This window comes from Bufo bufo, chromosome 11, assembly GCF_905171765.1.
Source record: "Bufo bufo chromosome 11, aBufBuf1.1, whole genome shotgun sequence".
NCBI lineage: Eukaryota > Metazoa > Chordata > Amphibia > Anura > Bufonidae > Bufo > Bufo bufo.
The window spans coordinates 18,965,164-18,992,361 of NC_053399.1; the positions used below are offsets into that span (position 1 = coordinate 18,965,164).

Here is a 27,198-nt window from a genome sequence, read left to right on the forward strand (position 1 = left end):
TGTGTGCAGGTGACTATTACTGTGCATAATTATTAGGCAACTTAACAAAAAACAAATATATACCCATTTCAATTATTTATTTTTATCAGTGAAACCAATATAACATCTCAACATTCACAAATATACATTTCTGACATTCAAAAACAAAACAAAAACAAATCAGTGACCAATATAGCCACCTTTCTTTGCAAGGACACTCAAAAGCCTGCCATCCATGGATTCTGTCAGTGTTTTGATCTGTTCACCATCAACATTGCGTGCAGCAGCAACCACAGCCTCCCAGACACTGTTCAGAGAGGTGTACTGTTTTCCCTCCTTGTAAATCTCACATTTGATGATGGACCACAGGTTCTCAATGGGGTTCAGATCAGGTGAAAAAGGAGGCCATGTCATTAGATTTTCTTCTTTTATACCCTTTCTTGCCAGCCACGCTGTGGAGTACTTGGACGCGTGTGATGGAGCATTGTCCTGCATGAAAATCATGTTTTTCTTGAAGGATGCAGACTTCTTCCTGTACCACTGCTTGAAGAAGGTGTCTTCCAGAAACTGGCAGTAGGACTGGGAGTTGAGCTTGACTCCATCCTCAACCCGAAAAGGCCCCACAAGCTCATCTTTGATGATACCAGCCCAAACCAGTACTCCACCTCCACCTTGCTGGCGTCTGAGTCGGACTGGAGCTCTCTGCCCTTTACCAATCCAGCCACGGGCCCATCCATCTGGCCCATCAAGACTCACTCTCATTTCATCAGTCCATAAAACCTTAGAAAAATCAGTCTTGAGATATTTCTTGGCCCAGTCTTGACGTTTCAGCGTGTGTGTCTTGTTCAGTGGTGGTCGTCTTTCAGCCTTTCTTACCTTGGCCATGTCTGTGAGTATTGCACACCTTGTGCTTTTGGGCACTCCAGTGATGTTGCAGCTCTTAAATATGGCCAAACTGGTGGCAAGTGGCATCTTGGCAGCTGCACGCTTGACTTTTCTCAGTTCATGGGCAGTTATTTTGCGCCTTGGTTTTTCCACACGCTTCTTGCGACCCTGTTGACTATTTTGAATGAAACGCTTGATTGTTCGATGATCACGCTTCAGAAGCTTTGCAATTTTAAGAGTGCTGCATCCCTCTGCAAGATATCTCACTATTTTTGACTTTTCTGAGCCTGTCAAGTCCTTCTTTTGACCCATTTTGCCAAAGGAAAGGAAGTTGCCTAATAATTATGCACACCTGATATAGGGTGTTGATGTCATTAGACCACACCCCTTCTCATTACAGAGATGCACATCACCTAATATGCTTAATTGGTAGTAGGCTTTCGAGCCTATACAGCTTGGAGTAAGACAACATGCATAAAGAGGATGATGTGGTCAAAATACTCATTTGCCTAATAATTCTGTACAGGGTGTAAATGCTCTCTGCAGCCAGGAAATAGCAGTTTTTTAACAAAATTCGCCACGAATATATTCGGATCAAACCACATTTTTTCAAAAAAAATTGGCGATCCGGCGAATCGAATTCTTAAAAAATTCGCTCATCTCCAGTAATAATATTACAGGTTATAGTTACTAGAGAGGGGTCATTGATCCAGGGAGTTACTCTGATTGCTTGATTTTTCCCCTAAAGTGAGGAAAATTGGCTTTTACCTCACAGTTTTTTTTTGCCTTCCTCTGGATCAACTTGCAGGATAACAGGCCGAACTGGATGGACAGATTTTTTTTCAGCCTTATAAATTATAAACTATGTTGTGTCATCCCCTAAAAGAGCTACCTCCCCTGAAATCTTAAAACTTTTTGATTCCACGCACAGACAACAAAGCCCTTCCCATAACTCACCTTATGTTCTACTGGCTTCTTTCTTTGCAGTGTCCCTGCCATATTGATGCTGCTATTTACAACCAACTTTTGGACTCCCCCAACAAGCTCACACAGAGCCCCAGCCAACTCATGTAATAAACCCCCACCCGCAGGCTGACACCACACACTCCAGCCTGGTATTGGACATGTCAGGATCCAGTATGGTAGCATCAGGAGCCAAAGAGGCACAAGAATATCTGATGATAGCTGAGTGGCCTGGTCTAAAGTTAGATATTTCTTTTTTTCATGACATATGGTGTCTGGTGGAGGGTCTGTTTGATTTAGGGGATCTATGTACTTATAACGTTTTGGAGTCTGGTCTGGGGTTTGATTCATTTAGTGGCTTGTTTAGGATCTGATTAAAGGGGTATCTCTATATTGTGATAATGTCAAGTGACCATTTGACTCAAAAGAACCGGGGCCCAAGCACCAATGTATATGGCCCAATTCTCTAAGTTGAACAACCAAATAACATTACCCCTCAACATACAGTCCTATGTAAATAACATCACCCTACCCCAGCCACTTCCAAATTTTAGTCCCATGTAATTAACATCACTCCACCTCACTGTCCCATGTAAATGACTTCCCTCCCTTCAGTCCTAACATACAGTCCCAGTTAAATAACTACAACTCCCAACATTGCTCTGCCTCTCACACTGAGTAATCTTCACTTACCTCTCCTCATGTAGCAGATCTCACTTCAGCCTCGTCCCAGGACTTCTCTTCACTGCTGAGCCCTCCTCTCCTGCAGTGGTCACATGATGGTGACATCATCCCAGGTCCTTTTCAGCTACTGCATTTAGAACTGATCACATGACCTGTGATGTCATCACAGGTCCTTCAGCTCTTGCAGTGCATTAGATTCAATTGTATTGCTGTCCTGAGGACGGCAATACAGTTATATCTAACAGGCAGGCAGTACATTCGGGGCCTGGGACAAAACATCAGGGGCCCAGGCCCTGAATGTTTTGACCTAGCCATACCCTTGGATGACATAACATAGTAGCCATGATTTTATTTGATTGGAATCCCTTTTGAATATAGAAGTATTGTCTGGAGTGTGATACATTGTTTTATCTAGTCTAGTCAATCGTCAGGAGAAGTCATTGTGGAGGTCTGAGCTGGATGGAGAAGAAAAGGTGGCAGAACATTATCAATCAAAAAAGACATCACTGTGTACAATTGCTGTGTATTTTAACTGACTTGTCGATTTAGTGCTGTATCCTTTTGTATGCTCTGCATCGTGAAAATATTCTGCACCTGTGTAGCTCTAGTATCTGATGACTATATGGTCATCGTATGGCAGAATTATTGGTTATCTAGAGACTTAGTATAGTACTTGTATAGTATTATGGTTAGCACCAAGGATTCAGCAATCTATGGCCAAACACTTACTAACCACATCCCACATGTAGCTTGACATGACCAGAGGACCAGAAAGTTGGAGACAGAATAATGAATATAATGGACTCATCCAAAGGCCAAATCTATGACATAAAATCACGACTGAGATAACTTTTTTTATTTTTTTAAATCCTGTTTTCCAGCTCTTGCAAAAAACTGTTTTGCACATTTTAACCATATATCACCGGATTTCAAGCTCCCATGTGGGGCCACATATTACAGAGTACAGAACTATTATTTATATATTTATTTATTTTTACATTTTCATCTTTTTCATGATTTTAAAGAAGATATTAAATGGGGTGTCCAGAATTAGAAAAGTATGGTTGTGTTACACCTGTATACAGGTGGTCTGTAGGACGGCAGCACAGCTCTGTTCACTTCAATGGAGCTAAGATGCAATAGCAGACTCGGCCCATGGACAGCTGTGGTACTATTACTGGAAGAAAGCAGAAATGTTTTTGTAATTCTGGACAACCTCTTTAAAGTCATTTGGAAGTGTGTGCTATATAGAAAGCATCTCCTGCCAATAGTAATGGGTGATCAAAGATATTGGTACTTGTGATTTTCTCAAGGTTCAGAGACTCAATCAAGTGCATTTCAAAACTAGGATGCAGATGTAGCTTGCCTGAAAATTTCAGGTGGGCAGGGAAGGCTATAGATGGGGGGTCTATCATCTGCACCTGTAAACCCTGGTACTGTAGGTTCTTGGGCACTGCCTGACTGCTCCCTTTATCCCTGTTGGATGCTATTCTATCAGCATGAATATGCTTAACCTCCATAAATGGTCAGTGTCTTCCTGACCCGTTACTTCTCTTCAGTGCCTCATATTACCCAGATATTCAAACATTCTTCCCAAAAGTCAAGCCGATTGTTGTACTACACGCAACCTGCTAATTCAGTTTCTGACTATACTTATTATCAACCCTAAAAGTATGTCATTATTGTGGGGTGCTACTCTGGGGGTAAATAGACAATGTATTTATTACTTTGTTATATTGAAGAATATCTTCTTTGTCGTTCAGAAATATGAGAGTCCTTCTGCTTGAGGGAGTTGCGCTACTTATCACCTTGGTCTTTGCCGATCACCATAAGGGTCATCGTAAACAAGACAAAGATGATTATGATGACAAAGACAGCCATGACCACAGGGATCACCATAATCACAAGAAAGGGGAACACCACGACAAAAAGCGCCACCATCACCATAATAAGTCCTTGCCCCGCCACAAGATAGCTGATTACAATTCAAAATTCTCCTTTGACCTGTTTCGGCAGCTAGCTCTAGATCATCCTTCTGAAAACATTGTCTTCTCCCCTGTCAGTATTTCTATGGCATTTGCTTTCCTGTCCCTTGGTGCTAAGGCTCAGAACCACTCACAAATCATTAAAGGACTCCGTTTAAACACCTCTGAGATCTCAGAACAAGACTTTCATGAAGGTTTCCATCATCGCCGGGATCTCCTGAATGATGTGGACATGGAGCCCCCTCTCAGAGGTGGGAGCGCTCTCTTCATTTCCAAGGAACGCAAGATTCTCCAGACGTTCTTAGATGAAGCCAAGAAGCTCTACCACTCAGAGGCGTTTTCTACTGATTTTAAAAACACAGAAGAAGCAAAGAATCAGATTAACAGTTATGTGGAGAAAAACACCCATAGCAAGATCCCTGAGCCGTTGGACAGTGTAGACCAGGATGCCATTTTTGTCCTCATCGACTACATTTATTTCAGAGGTAATCCATTACTTTATAAGGCTACTTTCACACCCGCATTTGGTGCAGATCCGTCATGGATCTGCACAGACGGATCCGTTCAGATAATACAACCGTCTGCATCCGTTCAGAATGGATCCGTTTGTATTATCTGAAACATAGTCGAGACGGATCCGTCATGTACTCCATTCAAAGTCAATGGAGGACGGATCCGTTTTCTATTGTGCCAGATTGTGTTATAGAAAACGGATCCGTCCCCATTGACTTACATTTTGTTTGGCTCAGTTTCGTCGGACGGACATCAAAACGCTGCAAGCAGCGTTTTGGTGTCCGCCTCCAAAGCGGAATGTAGACGGAACGGAGGCAAACTGATGCATTCTGAGCAGATCCTTTTCTATTCAGAATGCATTAGGGCAAAACTGATCTGTTTTGGACAGCTTGTAAGAGCCCTGAACGGATCTCACAAACGGAAAGCCAAAACGCGAGTGTGAAAGTAGACTTTCACATAACCTACCACTCCTGTTAATCCTGTCTCCTTCTAACCTTAGTAGTACCCCTTGGCTTACTTCTTGAAGAAAAGTCATCACAAGATAGGGAGAACACTGAATAATTACAGCTCTTGGCACTAATAATTGGTCAAGAAGTATTGCTCAAGAAATATCACTTGGAGGTTATGGTATATTGCACGAGCAGATGGGTCAAGCCTCAGTTTCAACCCCAGTCAGGCTGTTCATTGGGTGTTCATAGCATCTGTCAAAGAATATCACAGCTCAGCTGGTTTCATATCATACAATAACCTCATATTAATTTTCTCTTCACAGGACAATGGGAAAATCCATTTGAAGAGGAATGGACAAAAGAAGAAGATTTTCACGTCAATGAGAACACAACGGTGAAGGTGCCTTTCATGAGCAGAACAGGAATGTACAAGGCGGCTTTCACTGATGAGGCCACCGTGGTCTGCATACCGTATAAAGGAAACGCTGTTGCTTTATTCGTCCTGCCAAATGAGGGGAAATTGTCAGAAGTCGAACAAAATTTTAAGAAAGAATCAATTAAAACGTGGAAGAAATCAATTCACAGACGGTAAGGGAGTATCTCTATCTATCAGTGGCGTGCCTAGAGTGTTTGGCACCCTGGGGTGGGTCCTTTCTCTGGCAACCCCCCCCCTCCAATACTTGACCACATACCTCTTACATCCAGGGACATCTCCTGTCATGTAGACCTTCTCTTTCCTTCTCCTTCGTTAGACCGCCATGACAAATTCTTTCAGCCGCATCTCGTCTCTACAGAGTTTGTAACACAGACATGTTTTTTCCATCAACCTCCCCATCCTAGTGTCCCGACAATGTCATCCTGCTGCCACTCCCAATACAGTGGTCTCTCAAGATACAATAGTAATTGGTTCCAGGATGACCATTGTATGTTGAAACCATTGTAAGTTGAGTAATCCGTTCCAAAGCCCCAAAATGTAATCTAAGATAAGAGAAAATGAAGATTTAAGAAAAATAAGCAGATAACTAAGACGGGTAATATAAGTCCTTACATATAATAGTCAGGAATAACTGCTAACTAGCAACTAATACAGCTATTTTACCAGAGAAGTGGCCTTGATTGGTTGGATCTGAGTCTGAGACATTGTATGTTGAGTCTGGTTTCAACTTACGATGGGACAGAAATGGCCATTGTATGTTGAAAATATTGTATCCTGAGGCCATTGTATCTTGAGGGATCACTGTACTGTGCCCCCCAATGCCCCAGGTACTATACTGCTGAAAAAATTGTGACCCCAATAGACATAATTGGGGTCATTTATCAAACTGGTGTAAAATAGAACTGGATTTCCAAAAGAACTGTCAAAAATGAAAGGTGGAATCTGATTTTATCACAAGACACGGAGGCTTCATATTGCAATCTCTTCCTTTACTAAATTCCATAGCAGCAAGAAGAGTAACCATGGTAACAAAAGAAACACCCCTAAGGGTAACCCCTCCCTCCCATCAGTAGCCCATCCTCAGAGACCACTTCCTCTTTCTTTGCTGCTCCATGGCATATAAGTGTTCTGAGAATTGTCATTTTGTGTGTTTTACCATGTTTTCATAAGTATTTGGTGTTTTTTCCCGCTCTGGGCAGTCTCTCCCTTCTTTATTAAGGGTTTCTTCTGCCCTCTGTCTGACGAATTTTGTTATTCATATATATATATATTTATATAGGGGTTTCTTTATTCGTTCTTCTGATCTCTCCTTGTTTCTTGTCTTCCCCATATCACTGCCGCCCCCCCCCCCACCTTGGCCTTTTTCCCCTCTCACCGGGTTCCTGCTCCGGTCTTTCTCCTCTCCTCGGTTCGGTCAGCGCCATCTTTCCTTTTCAGGTTTGTTCGTGCGGTCTTCTTCTTGCTGCGCCCGAAGTCTCGCGAGTTGCGGGATTTCGGGCGCCATCTTGGTAGTCCTAGCGTACTGTCTCGACGCCATCTTGGTGTCCTCGGCCGCATTCGGGTCCGCCCCTTCCGGGGCGGTCCCTCCTGGGGGCGGCACCTCTCTATTCCTCTCCGCTCCTATTGACGCTTTTCGGAGTGGGGGGCGTATCATTATAACGTTCCCTGCCGCGTTCTTGTCCGGTCGCCATTTTAGAGTTCTCTCTGCAAATAGGTCAGGTATTTCTGTCGGCCCCTTCTCTTTCCCTAATTAGTTCTTTGGAGTGACTAACTCCTTCACATTCAGTATGTCTCGCCCTACACAGGATCCGATCCCTCCTGCAGCCAGTTCTCTGGTCCCCATGCCCCAGGGATCTTCCCCTGCTCCTGGTGCTTTTACTGTGCCCCCTGTTGATCTTCAGGCCCAGGCCTTTCAGCAGGCTATATCCCAAGCTATTGCGTCTGCAATGGGATCCATGTCCTCTATTGTCACCCAGTCCATCTCGCAGGCCCTTATCCCTCTGAGCTCACCCAGCGCGCCGCCACCTGCGGCTACTGCCTCCAGAAACCCAGTTAATGATAGCACTGTTCTATCACATGAAAGCGTGCTTAGCTCACGCAAACGAGCCTGTCCACGCCAGGCAGAAAAGTCGCGTCGGTGGAAGTCTGCTCGCATTCAGCACGAGCCTAGTGATAACTCTGAAATGGAGTGTGATGAGGAGGCTTTGAGTTTCCATCCGGGTGGTTCGGATGATGATATTGAGGGTGTCAGGGTGGACCCGATGTAGACGATTACGTCCCTGTGTCCCGGCCGTCTACTAGTGGGGCCTCTGGGTCTATCACTGTAGGTGACGCTCCCCTTACTGACCCGTCTGGGGAACCCATGTTTGACCCCGACAGTCTACACCATCCTAGGTCGGCCGAGTGGGTTCCCTCCCCACATGTGGCTCAATACCTGGAGGCCAGGATTAGGACACCATTGTGTAAAGAGACCCGCAATAAGCTTAGGGCTGAGTGTCCGCGCCCTGTGGTTCCCAATAAAGTAGCCGAGACCCCTAATGTGGATCCTAAAATGGTCCAATTTTTGGCCAAAACTGGCTTTAACCCTCGCAGGGGCCTTGACTCGGCACTGCGCGCTTGCCAAGATAAGCTCTTGGATATCTTAGGGCCACTTACCAAGATCTTTGATCTAGCGGAGTCTGCTAGGGCGGATGGCACACAGATTGATCCAGAAGAGCTCAGGGGCTGGGTGCAACGTGCCATCTGTGTTACGGGAAATGTGAATACTTCCCTAGCAATTGAGCGGAGGAAGGCTATCCTCATGAAAATAGAGCCGAAGCTAACTAACATGGCCTTATCCGAATCTGGCAAAAATGTGCAAGGGCTCCTTTTTGGCGATTCCTTTATCAAGGAATTAGGAAAATTTGTTGGGGCCTTCACTGCCTTGGATAAGGCGCAATCAAATATGCGCAAAGTCTTTCATGGTAGGGTCTCTACCAGGGCCGGCAGTACTAGGGGCCGTCTGTCCGGCCGGTCACACTTTCAGACCCGTAACACCGGTCGAGGTCCCTTTAATCAGCGCCAAGGTTTTCAAGACCAGAGACAGCAGTCGTCATTCTTCCCGTCCAGAGGCGCCTTCGGGAGGTCCAGAGGTTTCAGGGGAGCTCCTGGTTCCCGACGTCCGTTTGGTAAGTCCTCATGTTTATCCTCTGTCTTCTTCCCTATGCATAGGGGGCAGGCTCCAACATTTTTTACATGCTTGGACTCACATCACCTCCGACCCATGGGTGTTGTCCACCATCAGGGGTTTTCAGATCGAGCTGATAGACGTTCCACTTTGCCTTCCTCCCTTCAGGCCACGAGCATGCTCTCTAGAGTCTCGCAAGCTCATAGCCGCGGAACTCTTGTCCCTTCTGGAAAAAGGAGCCATAGAAAGAGCTCCATGCCCCCATGGGGGAGTGATCAGCGATATTTTCCTAGTGGAAAAGAAAGGGGGACAGTTTCGGCCGGTGATAAATTTGAAGAATCTGAACGTTTATGTACGTTACCGCCACTTCAAAATGGAAGGCATACATCTTCTCAGGGACCTTCTCCTTCCAGGGGAGTGGATGGTCAAACTCGATTTGAAGGATGCCTACCTCACGGTACCGGTTGCCAGTCAGTCCAGGGACCTCCTACGTTTTCTGTGGGGGGAGCAGATATGGCGGTTCACTTGCCTCCCGTTTGGCCTGTCGTCGGCCCCATGGTGTTTCACCAAACTTATGAAGCCGGTGGTTTCATGGCTTCGGGGTCAGGGTGTCCGTCTGATAATCTATCTGGACGACATGCTCCTTATTGCCCAGGATCCACCCACTCTTCTAGCACATCTGCGGTTGTCCATCTCCCTTCTCACCGATCTGGGGTTTGTTATCAATCAAGAGAAATCTTGTCTTCAACCATCCAGGTCCATGGAGTTCTTGGGGTTCCGGGTGGACTCTGTCACTCGCACTCTTTGTCTTCCGATGGCCAAGGTGCGTTCCATCCGCAAGGAGTTGCGCCACACCCTTCGATTGCCTCAGGTTTCCCTTCGTCACTTGTCCCGTGTTTTGGGTCTTCTTTCTGCCTCAATTCAGGCGGTTTTTCCAGCTCCGCTCCATTATCGAGCGCTTCAACGTCTAAAGATTGCCCATCTACAGGCGGGTGCCTCCTATGGGGAGTCGGTGATCCTGGATCAAGACACCAGAGACGAGCTGACGTGGTGGATCCACAATCTCGACGCGTGGAATGGCAAGGCGATCGTGGGCCCTCAGCCGGACGTGGTAATAGAGTCGGAGGCCAGCCTGCAGGGATGGGGTGCTCGCTGCAATGGCGTGTCCACCGGAGGACCTTGGTCAACATCGGAATCTTTTCTGCACATCAACGCGTTGGAACTTCTGGCGGGGTCCTTTGCGATTCAGAGCTTCGTCAACGGCAAGGTCAAGGCTTGTGTACGGCTCAGGATGGACAACGTTTCGGCCGTGCGTTATGTGAACTCCATGGGCGGCACTCGGTCAGCAATGTTGACACATCTGGCGAAGGAGTTCTGGTCCTATTGTCTGGACAAAGGAGTCACAGTGGTGGCGGAGTATATTCCAGGTCTTCTCAATGTCCACGCAGATTGGAGTTCTCGTTACATCTCGGACTTCAGCGACTGGAAGTTGGATTCGACGGTGTTCTCCTCCATCGAATCCCTTTGGGGCCCGTTCTCCTTGGACCTCTTTGCTTCTCGTTGGAACGCCCAGCTGCCCAGGTATTACAGTTGGAGGCCGGATCCTCGGTCGGAGGCAGTGGACGCCCTTCTCCAGGATTGGTCAGGCACCCTCTCATATGCCTTTCCTCCTTTCGCCTTGATACCCCGGGTGTTATCTCAGGTGTGTCGCCAGGTGGCGGAATTGGTTCTGGTAGTCCCATTTTGGCGTCCACAGACTTGGTTCCCACAGCTGTTGGAGTTGTTGATTGCGGACCCACATCTTCTTCCGTCACGGCCGGATCTTCTGTTGGGTCCACTGGGTCAGCACCATCCCCTTCTGTTGGACGGCACGCTTCGTCTTCTGGCGTGCAGGATCTCGGGGGTCGCTGGGACATCGCTGGAATATCGGAGACAACTAGATTCCTCCTGGAGAGTGCTTGGGCCCCCGGTACCATTCGGGCCTACCGGGCAGCTTGGGGATCTTGGTCTCGTTGGTGCTTGGAACGGAACCTGGATCCCGTTACAGCTGCTGTAGAGGATGTTTTACAGTTTCTGTCCTCCCTCTTCGAGGATGGCAAGGCCTATCGTACGATTAATTTGTACAGGTCGGCTATTTCTTCCCGTCACCTGGGTTTCTCGGGTCTTCCGGCAGGCCAGCACCCTCTGGTACGCCGGTTGCTTAAGGGTTCTCGTCTCTCTAGGCCTCCTAGACCTCGGTTCTCCTCTCTTTGGGATGTGTCCTTGGTCCTTGAATTCTTCTCTCGTTGGCCTTCTAATTCGGAACTTTCGTTACGTCAGCTTTCGGCAAAACTTGTCACTTTATTTTGCCTGGTGTCTTGTAAGCGCGTTTCGGATGTCCGTGCCTTGGACTTTGATGCGGTTTCGTTCACCCCGATGGGGTGTCGTTCAATATCTCTCGACGTACCAAGACGGGTATTACTTCTGTCTCCTATCCTTCTTTTTCTGATTCTCCCGCGGTTTGTCCGGTTTCCTGTTTTAGGGAGTACCTCTCTCGGACTTCTCCCCTTCGGCCTAGGGACTCGCTACAACTCTTTGTGTCCTTTCGCAGACCTTTTGCTCCGGTTACAAGTGTTACTCTGTCTCGTTGGGTCAAGTGGATTCTGTCTCTGGCGGGCATCGATACTTCTGTCTTTACAGCTCATTCGGTGCGAGGGGTTTCCGCTACGTCTATGGCAGTCTCGGGAGCCCGTTTGGAAGATATATTGAGACTAGCGGACTGGTCCAGGGCCTCTACTTTTAGGGATTTTTATTTTAGGCCTGGTCCTCATGCTTTTTCGTCAGTTATTTCTTCGCTTTGAACTTGCAATATGAAGCCTCCGTGTCTTGTGATAAAATTTAATGATTTTCCTAGTTTATGACGTAAAGTCATGATTTTATTAAAGACACGGAGGCGAGTATTGCCCTCCCTTCCCTCCCTTTAAGTGTGGTTTTCCTTTTTATATAATTTTATGCAGTATATGCTATTTTATGTATCTGAGATTATTTTTCCCCTTGTGGATTATGTATTTATTTCATTTGGTATTGGCCAATTTTATTTTGGCTTTTGTGCGATTGTTATTTTTACATTATTCTTTGAACTGAGATTACCATGCTGTTTGTTTCCCTTTTCTCCTAGGTTGATGCTCACGATCATGGTGCGTATCTGTGCAGCTCCTGGCAAGTTTGGTTCGGAGTTATGGTCGTCTCCCGTTGGAGTGAACCGGTTTGAGAGATTCCAGTGGCTTGTGGACGTTCGTTTATGTTGCAGTTGACAAAGAAAGAGGAAGTGGTCTCTGAGGATGGGCTACTTATGGACTGATGGGAGGGAGGGGTTACCCTTAGGGGTGTTTCTTTTGTTACCATGGTTACTCTTCTTGCTGCTATGGAATTTAGTAAAGGAAGAGATTGCAATACTCGCCTCCGTGTCTTTAATAAAATCATGACTTTATGTCATAAACTAGGAAAATCATTAAATTGGCTGCTATGGACAACTAAGCCAGTGCATACACACCCCCCTGCTAAAAAAAAGTGCCCGCAATGCTGTGATCAGCCTAAATTACGTTGCTGATGTTTTCACTCTTTGCGGGATCTAAATTATTTTCTTGCGCAGTGTGGGGGTGTCGCAGGCACAGGTAAAGTATCTAAACTTGGGAATTGTGCCCTGGCCAGTGGCGCGACTCCGTGAGTGCAAGTTCGTGGTTCGCGCTCGCACGAGCAGCCAGTGACGTCACTTCTACAACTACGGATAGTTGCAGACACGACAATACCTATCGACGCGTTTTGGACAGTACGCTGTCCTTCGTCAGGAAAACTGCTTGACACTTCTAGGTTCTTCCCTTATATGCGCTTGCTCCTGCTTCCACCACATTAACCTGTTATAAACTCCACCCTCATATATTATAACATATCTAATAGGTATAAGCTTATCCCCTATAGCTTACTTCTTTTTTAATCGAACGCAAATAATTCTATCTCCATATTTAAACCAGATGGTACCAGGGTATCCATATTAAAGATCCATTTAGTCTCCAGTCTCGACATATCTTTAATGAAGTCTTCTCCCTTTTATTTTTCTTTACCACTTCAACCCCGCAAAATGTGGATCCTATAAATTTTCCTTCGTGTTTTTCCTTATAGTGACGCGATAATGAGTGTCCTTCAAACTTCCTTTCAATATTGTACACATGTTCCCACATTCTTTTTTTCAACTGTCTTTTTGTGCAGCCAATATATATTTTACCACAGGGGCATGTTATAACGTATATTACACCCCGACTATCGCATGTAATAAACTCCTCAATATTTTGTTTATATGATCCATCTGTATTTTTTATTTCCATCTGGGCTCTTGGTTTTTTGCGATTTTTTTTTTTTTTGCATCCTGCGCATTTTTTGCATGGAAAGAACCCTTTTAGTTGTTCTTCTTTCTTATGATCTAAAACTTTCATAATATTTGTGTTCAGACATTTATTGGTAGATGCTGTCGCGTTCCCTATGTTTTTTGCTTTGCGATAAATAAATCTTGGTACAGTCGGGATTAACTCCTACTATTTTGTGAGCTCCCTTAGGGTGTCCCAGTATTTATTCACCACTTTCTTAAAACGCGATGCTTGACTATTAGATGGTATGATTATTGGAGGAATTGTGAATTTCCCCATGGCGGTCCCCCATGACTAGGTTTGCACTGGGGTTCGCTAATTTATATGTAGGACGATGGGAACACCAGTTCATCCACCCTAATGGCGAGCTCTGGGCGGGCCTCGTCCTATGGCGGCATTTTATTGATGATGTAGTTTTATATGGGATGGGGGGAAAGAAAAGCTACAGGAATTTTTCAAAGATTTAAATAAAAATGAATTTTATCTAGAGTTCATACTGAGCTACAGTAAAACATTTTTTTTTTAAACATTTAACAATATACACTCACCTAAAAAATTATTAGTGCCCCCATACTAATACGGTGTTGGACCCCCTTTTGCCTTCAGAACTGCCTTAATTCTACGTGGGATTGATTCCACAAGGTGCTGATAGCATTCTTTAGAAATATTGGCTCATATTGATAGGATAGCATCTTGCAGTTGATGGAGATTTGAGGGATGCACATCCAGGGCACGAAGCTCCCGTTCCACCACATCCCAAAGATGCTCTATTGGGTTGAGATCTGGTGACTGTGGGGCCATTTTAGTACAGTGAACTCATTGTCATGTTCAAGAAACCAATTTGAAATAATTCGAGCTTTGTGACATGGTGCATTATCCTGCTGGAAGTAGCCATCAGAGGATGGATACATGTTCTCATTCTGTTTACGCCAAATTCGGACTCTACCATTTGAATGTTTCAACAGAAATCGAGACTCATCAGACCAGGCAACATTTTTCCAGTCTTCAACAGTCCAATTTTGGTGAGCTCGTGCAAATTGTAGCCTCTTTTTCCTATTTGTAGTGGAGATGAGTGGTACCCGGTGGGGTCTTCTGCTGTTGTAGCCCATCCGCCTCAAGGTTGTGCGTGTTGTGGCTTCACAAATGATTTGCTGCAGACCTCGGTTGTAACGAGTGGTTATTTCAGCCAACGTTGCTCTTCTATCAGCTTGAATCAGTCGGCCCATTCTCCTCTGACCTCTAGCATCCACAAGGCATTTTCGCCCACAGGACGGCCGCATACTGGATGTTTTTCCCTTTTCACACCATTCTTAGTAAACCCTAGAAATGGTTGTGCGTGAAAATCCCAGTAACTGAGCAGATTGTGAAATACTCAGACCGGCCAGTCTGGCACCAACAACCATGCCACGCTCAAAATTGCTTAAATCACCTTTCTTTCCCATTCTGACATTCAGTTTGGAGTTCAGGAAATTGTCTTGACCAGGAGCACCCCCCGAAATGCATTGAAGCAACTGCCATGTGATTGGTTGACTAGATAATTGCATTCATGAGAAATAGAACAGGTGTTCCTAATAATTCTTTAGGTGAGTGTATATCGAAGGAGATAAAATTTGTACAAGAACATTCAATAAACCCACAGACGCTAATAGCTTTATTTCCATGGAAAGCTGTCATCTACCGCGCTTGTTAGAAAATGTACCAAGGAGTCAATTCCTGCATATAAAAAGGAATTGTACAAAGATATAAGATTATAAAAGGGAGGCAGAATCAATGCAAAAGAGATTTGAAAGTAAGGAGTATGATCAGGAGAAATTAATACAGCAAAGAATAGGAATAGGCCAATTAGACAGAAAAAAGTTATTGGAAGATATGGAACCAAAAAAGAAAATAGAGGAAAAATTCACAATTCCTCCAATAATCATACCATATAATAGTCAAACATCACGTTTTAAGAAAGTGGTGAATAAATACTGGGACACCCTCAGGGAGGACAAAATAGTAGGAGTTAATCCCGACTGTACCAAGATTTATTTATCGCAAAGCAAAAAACATAGGGAACGCGATAGCATCTACCAATAAATGTATGAACTCAAATATTAAGAAAGTTTTAGATCATAAGAAAGAACAACAACTAAAAGGGTTCTTTCCATGCAAAAAATGCGCAGGATGCAAAAAATCGCAAAAAAACAAGAGCCCAGATGGAAATAAAAAATACAGATGGATCATATAAACAAAATATCGAGGAGTTTATTACATGCGATAGTCGGGGTGTAATATACGCTATAACATTCCCCCAGTTGAAAAAAAGAATGGGGGAACATGTGTACAATATTCAAAGGAAGTTTTAAGGACACCGATTATTGCGTCACTATAGGGAAAAACACGAAGGAAAATTTATAGGATCCACATTTTGCGGGGTTGAAGTGGTAAAGAAAAATAAAAGGGAGGAGACTTTGTTAAAGATATGCCGAGACTGGAGACTAAATGGATCTTTTATATGGATACCCTGGTACCATCTGGTTTAAATATGGAGATAGAATTATTTGTGTTCGATTAAGGCCTCTTTCACACTACAGTATGTCCATTTCAGTGTTTTGCGTTCCGTTTTTAACGGATCTGTTGTTCCGTTTTTTTGGTTCCGTTGTGTTTCCGTTTCCGTTCCGTTGTTCCGTTCCGTTTTTCCGTATGGCATATACAGTATACAGTAATTACATTGAAAAAATTGGGCTGGCCATAACATTTTCAATAGATGGTTCAGAAAAAACGGAACGGAAACGGAACGGAAACGGAAGACATACGGATGCATTTCCGTATGTGTTCCGTTTTTTTTTGCGGACCCATTGACTTTAATGGAGCCACGGAACGTGATTTGCGGCCAAATATAGGACATGTTCTATCTTTCAACGGAACGGAAAAACGGAAATACGGAAACGGAATGCATACGGAACACATTCCGTTTTTTTTGCGGAACCATTGAAATGAATGGTTCCGTATACGGACTGTATACGGACCGCAAAAAACGGACCGCAAAACGGAAAAAAAAAACGGTAGTGTGAAAGAGGCCTAAGAAAGAAGTAAGCTATAGGGGATAAGCTTATACCTATTAGATATGTTATAATATATGAGGGTGGCGTTTATAACAGGTTAATGTGGTGGAAGCAGGAGCAAGCGCATACAAGGGAAGTACCTAGTAGTGTTGGGCGTGAATATTCGAATCGCAAATTTTAATCGTGAATATCGCCACTTCGAGAATTTGCGAATATTTAGAATATAGTGCTATATATTCATATTCACGATTAGTGCTGATCGCGAATATTCAAATTGCAAATTTATCGCGAACATCGGCACTTAGCAGCATCCCTAGCAACCAATAGGAAAGTTGCCTACCCCTTAGTGTTGATCGCGAATATTCTAATTCCGAATTTTTATCGCGAATATATTACATTGCCGATTTTCGCAATCAAGTAAATAATGACTGGCGATCACGGATTTGAGAATTTGAGAATTTATGGCGAATATTCGGACAAAAATTCGCAAAATATCCCGAATTCGAATATTGCCTATGCCGCTCATGACTAGTACCTAGGAGTGTCAAGCAGTTTTCCTGACGAAGGTCAGCGTACTATCCGAAACGCGTAGATAGGTATTGTGGTGTCTGCAACTATCCGTAGATGTAGAAGTGCCGTCACTGGCCGCTCCATGCGAACGCGAACCACGAACTTGCACTCACGGATTTGCGCCACTAGCTGGGGCGTGATTCCCAAATTTAAATACTTTACCTGTGCCTGCGACACCCCCACACTGCGCAAGAAAAGAATTTAGATCCCGCAAAGAGTGAAGGTAATTTAGGCTGATCACAGCATTGCGGGCACTTTTTAGTAGGGGGGTGTGTATGAATTTCTGAAATAGGGAGAGCGCAGTACCAGATATATTGTTATGTATTGCCTATATTTATCCAACAGTTGTGTGCGGTTCTGCTGAGGCACCGCAGCTATTTGACAAAGAGGAGCAAGCTAGTAGCGCTATTGGAATCGTTGTTTGATCAGTTCTACTTTACACCAGTTTGATAAATTACCCCGAATGTCCCTATAGTGTCCACAGCAGCTATAATGTCCCCTAAAGTGCCCCCAGTAATAACAACCCCCTCCAGATGTTCTCTAGGTAATAATCCCTGCATAGTGTCCCCAGAAATAATAGAATTGCCCCTACAGTGCCTCCCCAATAGTGTGAGGGATTGCGCCTTCATTTTGTATCCTGGGTTCCATTTTACTTTGCTGGTTTATTTTAGGTCAGAATTGAGAATTGCTGAGCCGGGTGTATTTGGGACAAAGTTAATTGCTTATTAGTTCTCAGAAGTATCTGTGCCTGATGTTCTGGGAGTACAACTGGTACTAGGTACTTTTCAAGGACGAATAACTGAAGGCTAAGATAAGGTTTTTTTGTAATCAAATGTGCTTGACTTGCAAGCATCAAAAAGAAGTTGTTATTATTATAATTATTAATCATGTGATGCTTACGTAAAATGACGATATCTGTGTTTGGCTTAAGTTCTAGAAAAAGGGTATAAATATTTTGTATCCGCCCAATAAAGAGATCATTCTGATACAACCTTGAGCCTGTGTCATTTATCTCTCCCGAGTATACTCGTACTTTTATCTGATTTGGACCCCAGCAGATCATAGAAGTATAGGGTTTTGCCCTAACAATAGCAACGCACCCCACACTGCCCCTATAGTAATTTGCCCCCCCACACACAGTAATTTCCCCCACACTTCCCCCATATAGTAAGTTGGCCCACACAGTAATTTCCCCACACTGCCCTTATACAGTAGCTTCCCCCATACTGCCCCCATACAGTAGTTTCCCCCACACTGCCCTCATACAGTAGCTTCCCCCACACTGCCCCCATACAGTAGTTTCCCCCACACTGCCCCATATAGTAATTTGCCCCACTCAGTAATTTCCCCACACTGCCCCCATACAGTAGTTTACCCCCACTGCCCCTCCACACAGTAGTTTCCCCCACATTGCACCATATAGTAATTTGCCCCACATAGTAATCCCTCCCATAATAATTTGCCCCCACACAGTATCCAACCATAATATTTTTCCCCCACATAGTAATTTGCCCCATATTGCAATTTACCCCCTATGTACTGTCCCCTCCATGTCCCCAAAGTTGGCACATAAAAAAACTAAAAACTAAAAGCTAAATACTCACCTATGTCCAGGCGCGCGATGGCAGGCACGCACACTTCACTGTGCTGCGTTCCGGCACAGGCGCGCGTGATGACGTCATCACGCACGCCTGCGTCGGGATTTCACTACTGCATAGGCCTCAGGCCTACTAGGCCTGAATCCTATGGCGGTGATCAGCAGCGGGGCAGGGAACTATGCGCTTCTGTGCCCCGCCGCAGTATGTGGCCGTCAGCGCTCCAGCAATGAGAACTTCTATCTGTATTGATGGAAGCACTCATTGCTTCTGGCATTCCCCTGAGAGCCAACACCCGGGGCAGACCGCACCCCCTGCCAACCCTAGGCATGCCACTGCTATCTATCTACCTATGTACACATTATGTCAGCAGCTTTTAAATATTACTGTTACTGGGGAGAAGTTGCAGCCATAGTCAGTTGCAATAATTCCATTACAGATTGCTCCATGTTTGGATGTTTTTGACTATGAAGGAACAGACTATTTGCATATCATCTGTTGTTCTTTTCACACAGGTTGGTGGACTTATACCTCCCCAAATTCTCTGTCTCCGGCACTGTCAACCTGAAAGAAACATTAAGCAAGTTGGGAATAGAAGACAATGCTGATCTTTCTGGTATCACTGGAGAACCCAACGAAAATATTTCTAAGGTGAGATCTATCAATCCATCTATCTAATATCTATATACAGTACAGACCAAAAGTTTGGTCACACCTTCTCATTCAAAGAGTTTTCTTTATTTTCATGACTATGAGAATTGTAGATTCACACTGAAGGCATCAAAACTATGAATTAACACATGTGGAGTTATATTCATAACAAACAAGTGTGAAACAACTGAAAATATGTCATATTCTAGGTTCTTCAAAGTAGCGACCTTTTACTTTGATTACTGCTTTGCACACTCTTGGCATTCTCTTGATGAGCTTCAAGAGGTAGTCCCCTAAAATGGTTTTCACTTCACAGGTGTGCCCTGTCAGGTTTAATAAGTCGGATTTCTTGCCTTATAAATGGGGTTGGGACCATCAGTTGCGTTGAGGAGAAGTCAGGTGGATACACAGCTGATAGTCCTACTGAATAGACTGTTAGAATTTGTATTATGGCAAGAAAAAAGCAGCTAAGTAAAGAAAAACGAGTGGCCATCATTACTTTAAGAAATGAAGGTCAGTCAGTCAGCCGAAAAATTGGGAAAACTTTGAAAGTAAGGGCTATTTGACCATGAAGGAGAGTGATGGGGTGCTGCGCCAGATGACCTGACCTCCACAGTCACCGGACCTGAACCCAATCGAGATGGTTTGGGGTGAGCTGGACCGCAGAGTGAAGGCAAAAGGGCCAACAAGTGCTAAGCATCTCTGGGAACTCCTTCAAGACTGTTGGAAGACCATTTCAGGGGACTACCTCTTGAAGCTCATCAAGAGAATGCCAAGAGTGTACAAAGCTGTAATCAAAGCAAAAGGTGGCTACTTTGAAGAACCTAGAATATGACATATTTTCAGTTGTTTCACACTTGTTTGTTATGTATATAATTCCACATGTGTTAATTCATAGTTTTGATGCCTTCAGTGTGAATCTACAATTTTCATAGTCATGAAAATAAAGAAAACTCTTTGAATGAGAAGGTGTGTCCAAACTTTTGGTCTGTACTGTATATCATATTGGTTTATCTGAATCTATCTATTGATCTGTCCAGGGTCATAGTTAAAGGCTCATGGGCCCTGGTGCAAGAGTTCAGCTTGAGCTCTCCTTCCCTCAGTGCTTTGTGGCCAGGGGCAGGGAAGCACATAGCCTTCATGCTGCCTGAGGCAAAAATTTAAACGGCACCATGCCAAATTCATCACCTAACCCTTTCCATCCAGCCAGAGGTGTAACTTGACCAGCAAGCAATTTCTATAATACTGTCGTCTTCTTATGTGGCACAAGGGTCTTTGGGCCCCCTCAGGCTCCTGGGCCCAGTACTGACTGCTACCTCTGCACCCCCTATAGCTACTTCCCTCAAACTATCTAGCTATCTGTCTGTCTGTTGATGGCCCAGTAGTTGGTACTTGTGCTTTGAAGTTCTGGGGCCCCAGAAGGCAAACTCTGCATGGGTTTCCCCCCACACTCCAAAGACATGCTGACAAGGAATTTAGATTGTCAGCTCTACTGGGGACAACGATTTCTAATGATAATATCTGTAAAGTGCGGTGGAATACGTTAGAGCTTTGTAAGTTAGCAAAATAAATATCTATCCACTGGAAAATGTAATATCTTTTTTTCTCTCAACCTCCATAGGCTATCCATAAGGCAGCGCTTAGTGTTGATGAGGGGACAGAAGCGGCAGCCACCACCGCACGAGAGGCAATCTCCATGATGCATCCTTCTCGTATTACATTTAATCGTCCTTTCATTATCTCAGTGTATGACTACAAATCTCAAAGCATTCTCTTTACCGGAAGAATTGCCAACCCACAGGAATGATTCTCTCCTAAACTTTTCTTTAATAAAATACTAGCAGAAGGACCCGGCTCTGCACGGGTATATTTCATCTATTTCATTTAATTTTTGTGTGTGTCGTTAAAAGATATCCACAGTATCCCCCATAACAGTGACCTCTACAGCACCCCGCCCCTTTAACAGTGAACTCCACAGTCCCCCACCTCTTAACACTGACCCCCTCCCCACAGTGCCCCGTCACTTTAAAATGGGACCTCCACAGCAGCCCATCCCCTAAACTTTGACCTTCACAGCAGCCCGCTCCTTTAACTGTGAGTTTCACAGCACCCCACTCCCTTGACAGTGACCTCCTCAGGGGCCCACCCCTTTAACAGTAACCTCCACAGTACCCCGCTGCCTTAACATTGGCCTCACAGTACCCTGCTGCCTTAACAGTGACCATCACAGCAGTTGCCCCTGTAATAGTGGCCCCTGCCCCCTTAACAGCGACCTACACAGCAGTTGCCCCTTTAATAGTGGCCCCTGCCCCCTTAACAGCGACCTCCACAGTGTCCACCCCTTTAACAGTGACCTCCACAGCGACCTACCCCCTTAACAGTAACATCCACAGTGAACACCTCTTTAACAGTGACCTCCACAGTGCCCGCCCCTTTAATGCTAGGGCTACACAACGACATGTGTTGCGCGACATTTTGTCTCAACAATTTTTATAATGATAGGCTATGGTATCGCACTGCGACATGTGACATGCTGCGACTGCGACACGACAGTCGCAAAAAATCCATCCAAGATGGGTTTTTCTGCGACTGTCGCGTAGCAGCATGTCACATTGTCGCAGACTATCATTATAAAAATTGGCACACAACATTGGTGCGACATCAATGTCGCGCGACACATGTAGCAGTGTAGTTGTGCTCTATGTGTCGTGCGACTTATTGTTGTCCTGTAGCCCTAGCCTAAAGCTGACCTACAGCAGTGAAGAAAAATGGCTGGGTTGTTATGGAAACCTAGAGTAAAACTGTGTGTATGTGGAGACTAAGGGCCTGCGAGCTTCTATTGGCTGATAAGAGACATGTGACCAAGCTTCTATTGGCTGATAAGGGACATGTGACCGTGTGTATGGCAGTTGGGATATGAAGAGAATGGCTTGTATTAGCTAATGCAGGTAATTTTTTTGGAAATATCTCAGGAATGGTACGTCCTAGAGAGCTGAGACCTCCACAAGATTTCTTTCCAGGTAGCAAGGGATGTGTATACCAAGTTTCGTTGAAATCGATGTACACGTAAACATACATACATACGTCCTTCTTTTTATATATATATATATATATATATATATATATATAGATTACAATGTATCAGGGTTATTATTTATTTTTTGATATTTAGATACTTTTTCCCTTCTCATGAAATCCTGTAGCTCCTCTGCTGATCCCAATGAAGGAAGCAGCCGTCAGTTCACAGCCGCTCCATAAAGTCCATAGAGATTTCTATTATAGAAATTGGGGTAAGAAATAAAAGACAAAGGACAGAAAGAATAATAGGTGATCACAGGAAGATGCCAAAAAATTCAGGGGTAACGCGGTAAATGACTGCTGGACACTGGGGCGTTGCTCATCAAACTACTAGACATGTTTCCAGAAGACGAGTGGGTAGGTCCCATCAAAGTCCTCCATTTATAAGCCTTTAAAAAGTATATGACACATAACTCTTTGTTAGGGGGGGTCATTCAACAGTCTTCTGTTGGGCAAGAGGGTTATCCGGCATCATCATCGTTTTATGCTTAAACATTTGGGCCACGGGAGCCTGCCTTTTGCCAGATGAACGCGACGACGGCAGGGTGGAAGGTGGAGTGAAGGACAAATGGGTGGAGAGAGAAGGAGAAGAGGCAGGACGTGGAGCGCCGGGAGTGTGGCTTTGTGTGTACTGATGGTGTTGCTCCCACTGGGCTCGGTGATGGGAGGCCAGGTGCCTTCTTAAGTTGGTCGTCCCTAGCTGAGTGTTGGGATTACCGCGACTTATGCGTTGACAGCACAGGCTGCAGATGGCAACACTATTGTCAGCAGCTGACACGTTAAAAAAAGCCCACACTCCGGAGCCATGTGCCGGCGTCCTGGGAGCGCCAGATGTGACCGTGCATGGTGGATGGCTCGCTCCAGATACATTTGCAGTCTGCTTTTTGCCTCCTGTGCACTGCGAGTTCTGCTGCTTCTCTTCCTATCTGCTGCTCCGTCTCTCCCTCTGAACTCCCCTCCTCTTCCTCTCTTGTGGGCACCCACGTGACGTCCATCGACCAGTCATCATCGTCACCTTCACCACCACTGACATTAGAGATCTCGGAGAAGGCATCAAGAACAGGGACCATCCTCCTTGGCCTGATCTGGGTACTGTCGTCAGACTGCTGGGTGGCGGCCATTGATACCTCCTCCTTCTGATCCGATGTCAAGAATGGCTGCGCATCGGTAAGGTCTTGGAATGGATGAGAAAATAATTTCTCTGACTCGAGCAACGGGGATATGGTGGTGTCTTTGGGGGAGCACACAGCAGAGAGTGAGGAGGGTGTAGACAGAGAGGATGAGGAGGGTGCAGAAGCGGAAGGCTGAGTGAGCCACTCAACCAAGTCAGGTGCGTCATTTGACGTAATCGCACGCACCTTCTGCAACTTTCCACTTAGACTCCAGTCTGCTGCACCTGCCCGACCCCCACTACCCCTGTGGAATGGCCTGCCTCTTCCTCTGCCTATCATTTTAAAAATGACCCTGTTACAAAAGTCCCCATAGCAGTATTTGTGGAAGAAGGTACAGTATATCACACCCCTGCCTCAATCAGTTGTTTTGGGGGGCAACTTGTATATCACACCAGTAGAAATTATTTGTTCCAATCTCGTTTTTCACTCTATGTAGCTGCGGTATCGCAGCAGAACCGCAAACAAAGGCTGCACTATCCAAATGCACTATATAGAAAGTATATTATTGAAATATCACACCCCTGCTTCAATCAGTTTTTTGGGGGGACAACTGGTAAATCACACCAGTAGAAATTATTTGTTCCAATAGTGTTTGTCACTCTGTGTAGCTGCGGTAACTCAGCAGAATTGCAAACAAATGCTGCACTACCCAAATGCACTATATGGGAAGTATATTATTGGTATATCACACCCCTACCTCAATCAATTTTTTTGGGAGGCAACTGGTATATCACAGCAGTTGAAATTATTTGTTCCAAAAACGTTTGCCCCTCTGTATCGCTGCAGAACCGCACACAACTGCTGCACAATACAAATGCACAATAATATACTTTCTATGTTAGAAAGTATATTATAAGTATATCGCACCCCTCTGTAAGTAACACCTATCGATAGCACACCTATACCAGTCCTTAAAAGGACTTTTGTGGCCCTATTAGCTAGCGTTTGGTGTCCCTAACAGCCTGTCCCTGCTCCACACAGCAACCTCTCCCTACACTGGCAAAAGACTGAATGTAAAATGGCGGCCAGATCAGGTTTATTTATAAGGTAGGGGGTATGTCCATGTGCTGAAATGTCTCAATTGGCTGTCCTGTCCCACCTGATGGATGTGTCATGGGTCAAAGTTCTTCGCAATGTAAAAGAATATGGCGCCGGCGGACATCGCAATATGTTCGCATGTTCAGTGAACCAGGAACAAGCAAAGAAACGACTGCCAGGCGAACCGCAAGGCCATCTCTATTCTTCAAGTATATCAGATACACAATCTATGTTATTGCATTCATCTGTATTTTTATCCTTTAAGTGTATATATATATATATATTTTTTTTTTTATTACAATTTTTATTTTATTTTTTGTATTTTTGTGTTTAATTTTTTTATACTATATGTAACAGTGATTCCATGCACAGAGCAATTCGGTGCTAAGCTCAGCACTGGGAGTAATGTGCCAAGGGCAGCGCCATGCTGAGCACCACTACATCTCCAGCCCTGGGAGTAATGTACCCACAATGATGCCATGCACAGAGCAGCCCCAGGCTGAGCACCACTACATCTCCAGCCTTGGGAATAATATACCTACGGTGATGCCATGCACAGAGCTTATGGGTCTTACACTGAAACACACCACACCCTCTGGTCAGGAAACTCCGAGGTGTGAACACAGCTGGCCATACTGGATAGTGTTCTGATGGTTGAGCAGAAGTCTTGGACTGGTCAGCCATGAGCCAGGAGAATGGTCAGCAGCATCTTTGAACAGATCTAGGGATGCGCAGGCGGCATGTGAATGGTGCCCAGTGCTGGGGGCACTCGCCAGTGTATTGGAGGATTACAGAGGTCTCTCATTCTCCGCTGGGATTATTACAAGCGTGCCAGGTAACGCTCCTAAATCTCTAATCTTTTAATTGCTTTGTGCAATGAGAGAGTGCAGCAATTGGGATTAACTCTTGCACTGCCGATCCGATATCTGCTCTGATTAAGGAATAGAAGGTCGACGGTGAGCAGGCAGAGGAAGGGTTAATACAGTAATAAATCAGATGTTTCTGGAGCAGGAGATTACAAGAAATCTCCAATTCAGGGGGTTTTGCAATTTTAAAGGGTTTAATATGATGGAAGAAGTACATGGGTGAGAGCGCCACCGGACAACAACACAGAATGGCAGGCGGGGTTCATGATGAGAAGTTGAGAACTGAGGACTAGTGATGAGCGGCAGGGGCAATATTCTAATTCGCGATATTTCGCGAATATTTGGGCAAAAATTTGCCATATATTCGAGAATTCGCAAATTCATGATCTCCAGGCATTATTTTCTTGATTAAAAAAATCGAATATTCGTGATTACGAATATATTTTGCGTTATTCTAAATATTTGCGAATTCTCTAAGTGTCGATATTCGCAATTAAAATTCGCAATTCGAATATTCGTGATCAACACTACTGAGGACAGACACGGGATGATGGGGGTTCATGGCCAGTGTCCCACTACATCCCTTAACTACATCAGTCACAACATCTCCAGCCTTGGGAGTAATATACGTTCAGCCCATGTGGCTTCTTTCTTTCCTTCTTTCCTTCTTTCTTTCTTTCTTTCTTTCTTTCTTTCTTTCTTTCTTTCTTTCTGTACAGTACAAGCAGAGATACCATGAGGACCCATGCTATAAAGACACCGAAAGCAGGAGCAAATAGTACCTTACTGCAGTTCCATGTGCCATCTGCTGCTTACAAACACAAATTGCACCTTGAATATTCTCACTACTCTTTTTATGCACTTCGTTAGCTAATGAAACCTGATATCGCTCTGCGCTCACGCGATTCTCACAAGGATCAGTATGACGAATGTCACAACCCAACCATGTGAAGAGGCCAACATGGAAGTTCAGCATCTGGACGCTGCACATCAGCATGTCAGACCTAAATCCTAAATAAAGAAATAAAGTAAAATAAAATATAATTAGGCCAGTCAATCAATCCTATGCAGTGTAAACTGCACAGGACAGGTTAACAAAGGAAGTCCCCTACCAGTGAATTAGTGAAAACTACATCAGGGCTGCCTGAAGCCATATTAAACCAAAATAATAACATACAAAAATAATAATAATAATAATATTTTGGTGAATGAAGCATCACACCTCATGAAATCAATTGATTCAAAAAGTTTTTTTATGTATATATCAATATTGACAATATAAAATGAAAAGAGCACATAGAAAATAATGGAGCATGCACACCAGTTTAAGAGAAATAAAATATGAGTAATTGACAATGTCTGAGGGCGAAGAAACGGTCCATGCTGGTTCTACTTGTATCATACTACCCTTCCATTAACTGCAAGAGATAAAGAAAAACACAAATTAGTGTCAAGATATTACAAATACCGGTAAGTGTCAAGATATTACACATATTGGATTTGGCACCAAAAAATACTAACCCAAGATAAATGCACGATAAAATCATAAGTAAGCAAACACAGGGAATTGACTAGGCAAAAATCCAAAGTTTGAAGTCTACATTTAAACCATTAGGTTTCAAAGTATTCAATAAAGAGATTCAATAGATTTCACGTCTTTTTAAATTCAGCACTTTATTGCCCCCTCTGCGAGAAATAGGAACATGATCTAGTAACATACA

The 27,198-nt window shown here is 44.4% G+C and overlaps 1 protein-coding gene across 1 annotated transcript; it reads left to right on the forward strand.

Moving 5' to 3' along the window:
• The first annotated feature begins 4,278 nt into the window (after positions 1–4,278).
• Positions 4,279–21,163, forward strand: LOC120982613 (alpha-1-antitrypsin-like). The gene is made up of 4 exons (XM_040412889.1): positions 4,279–4,981; positions 5,782–6,046; positions 19,188–19,323; positions 20,945–21,163. The coding sequence occupies exons 1-4, from the start codon at positions 4,279–4,281 to the stop codon at positions 21,128–21,130; spliced, it is 1,290 nt and encodes a 429-aa protein (XP_040268823.1). The 3' UTR covers positions 21,131–21,163.
• The last annotated feature ends 6,035 nt before the right edge of the window (positions 21,164–27,198 follow it).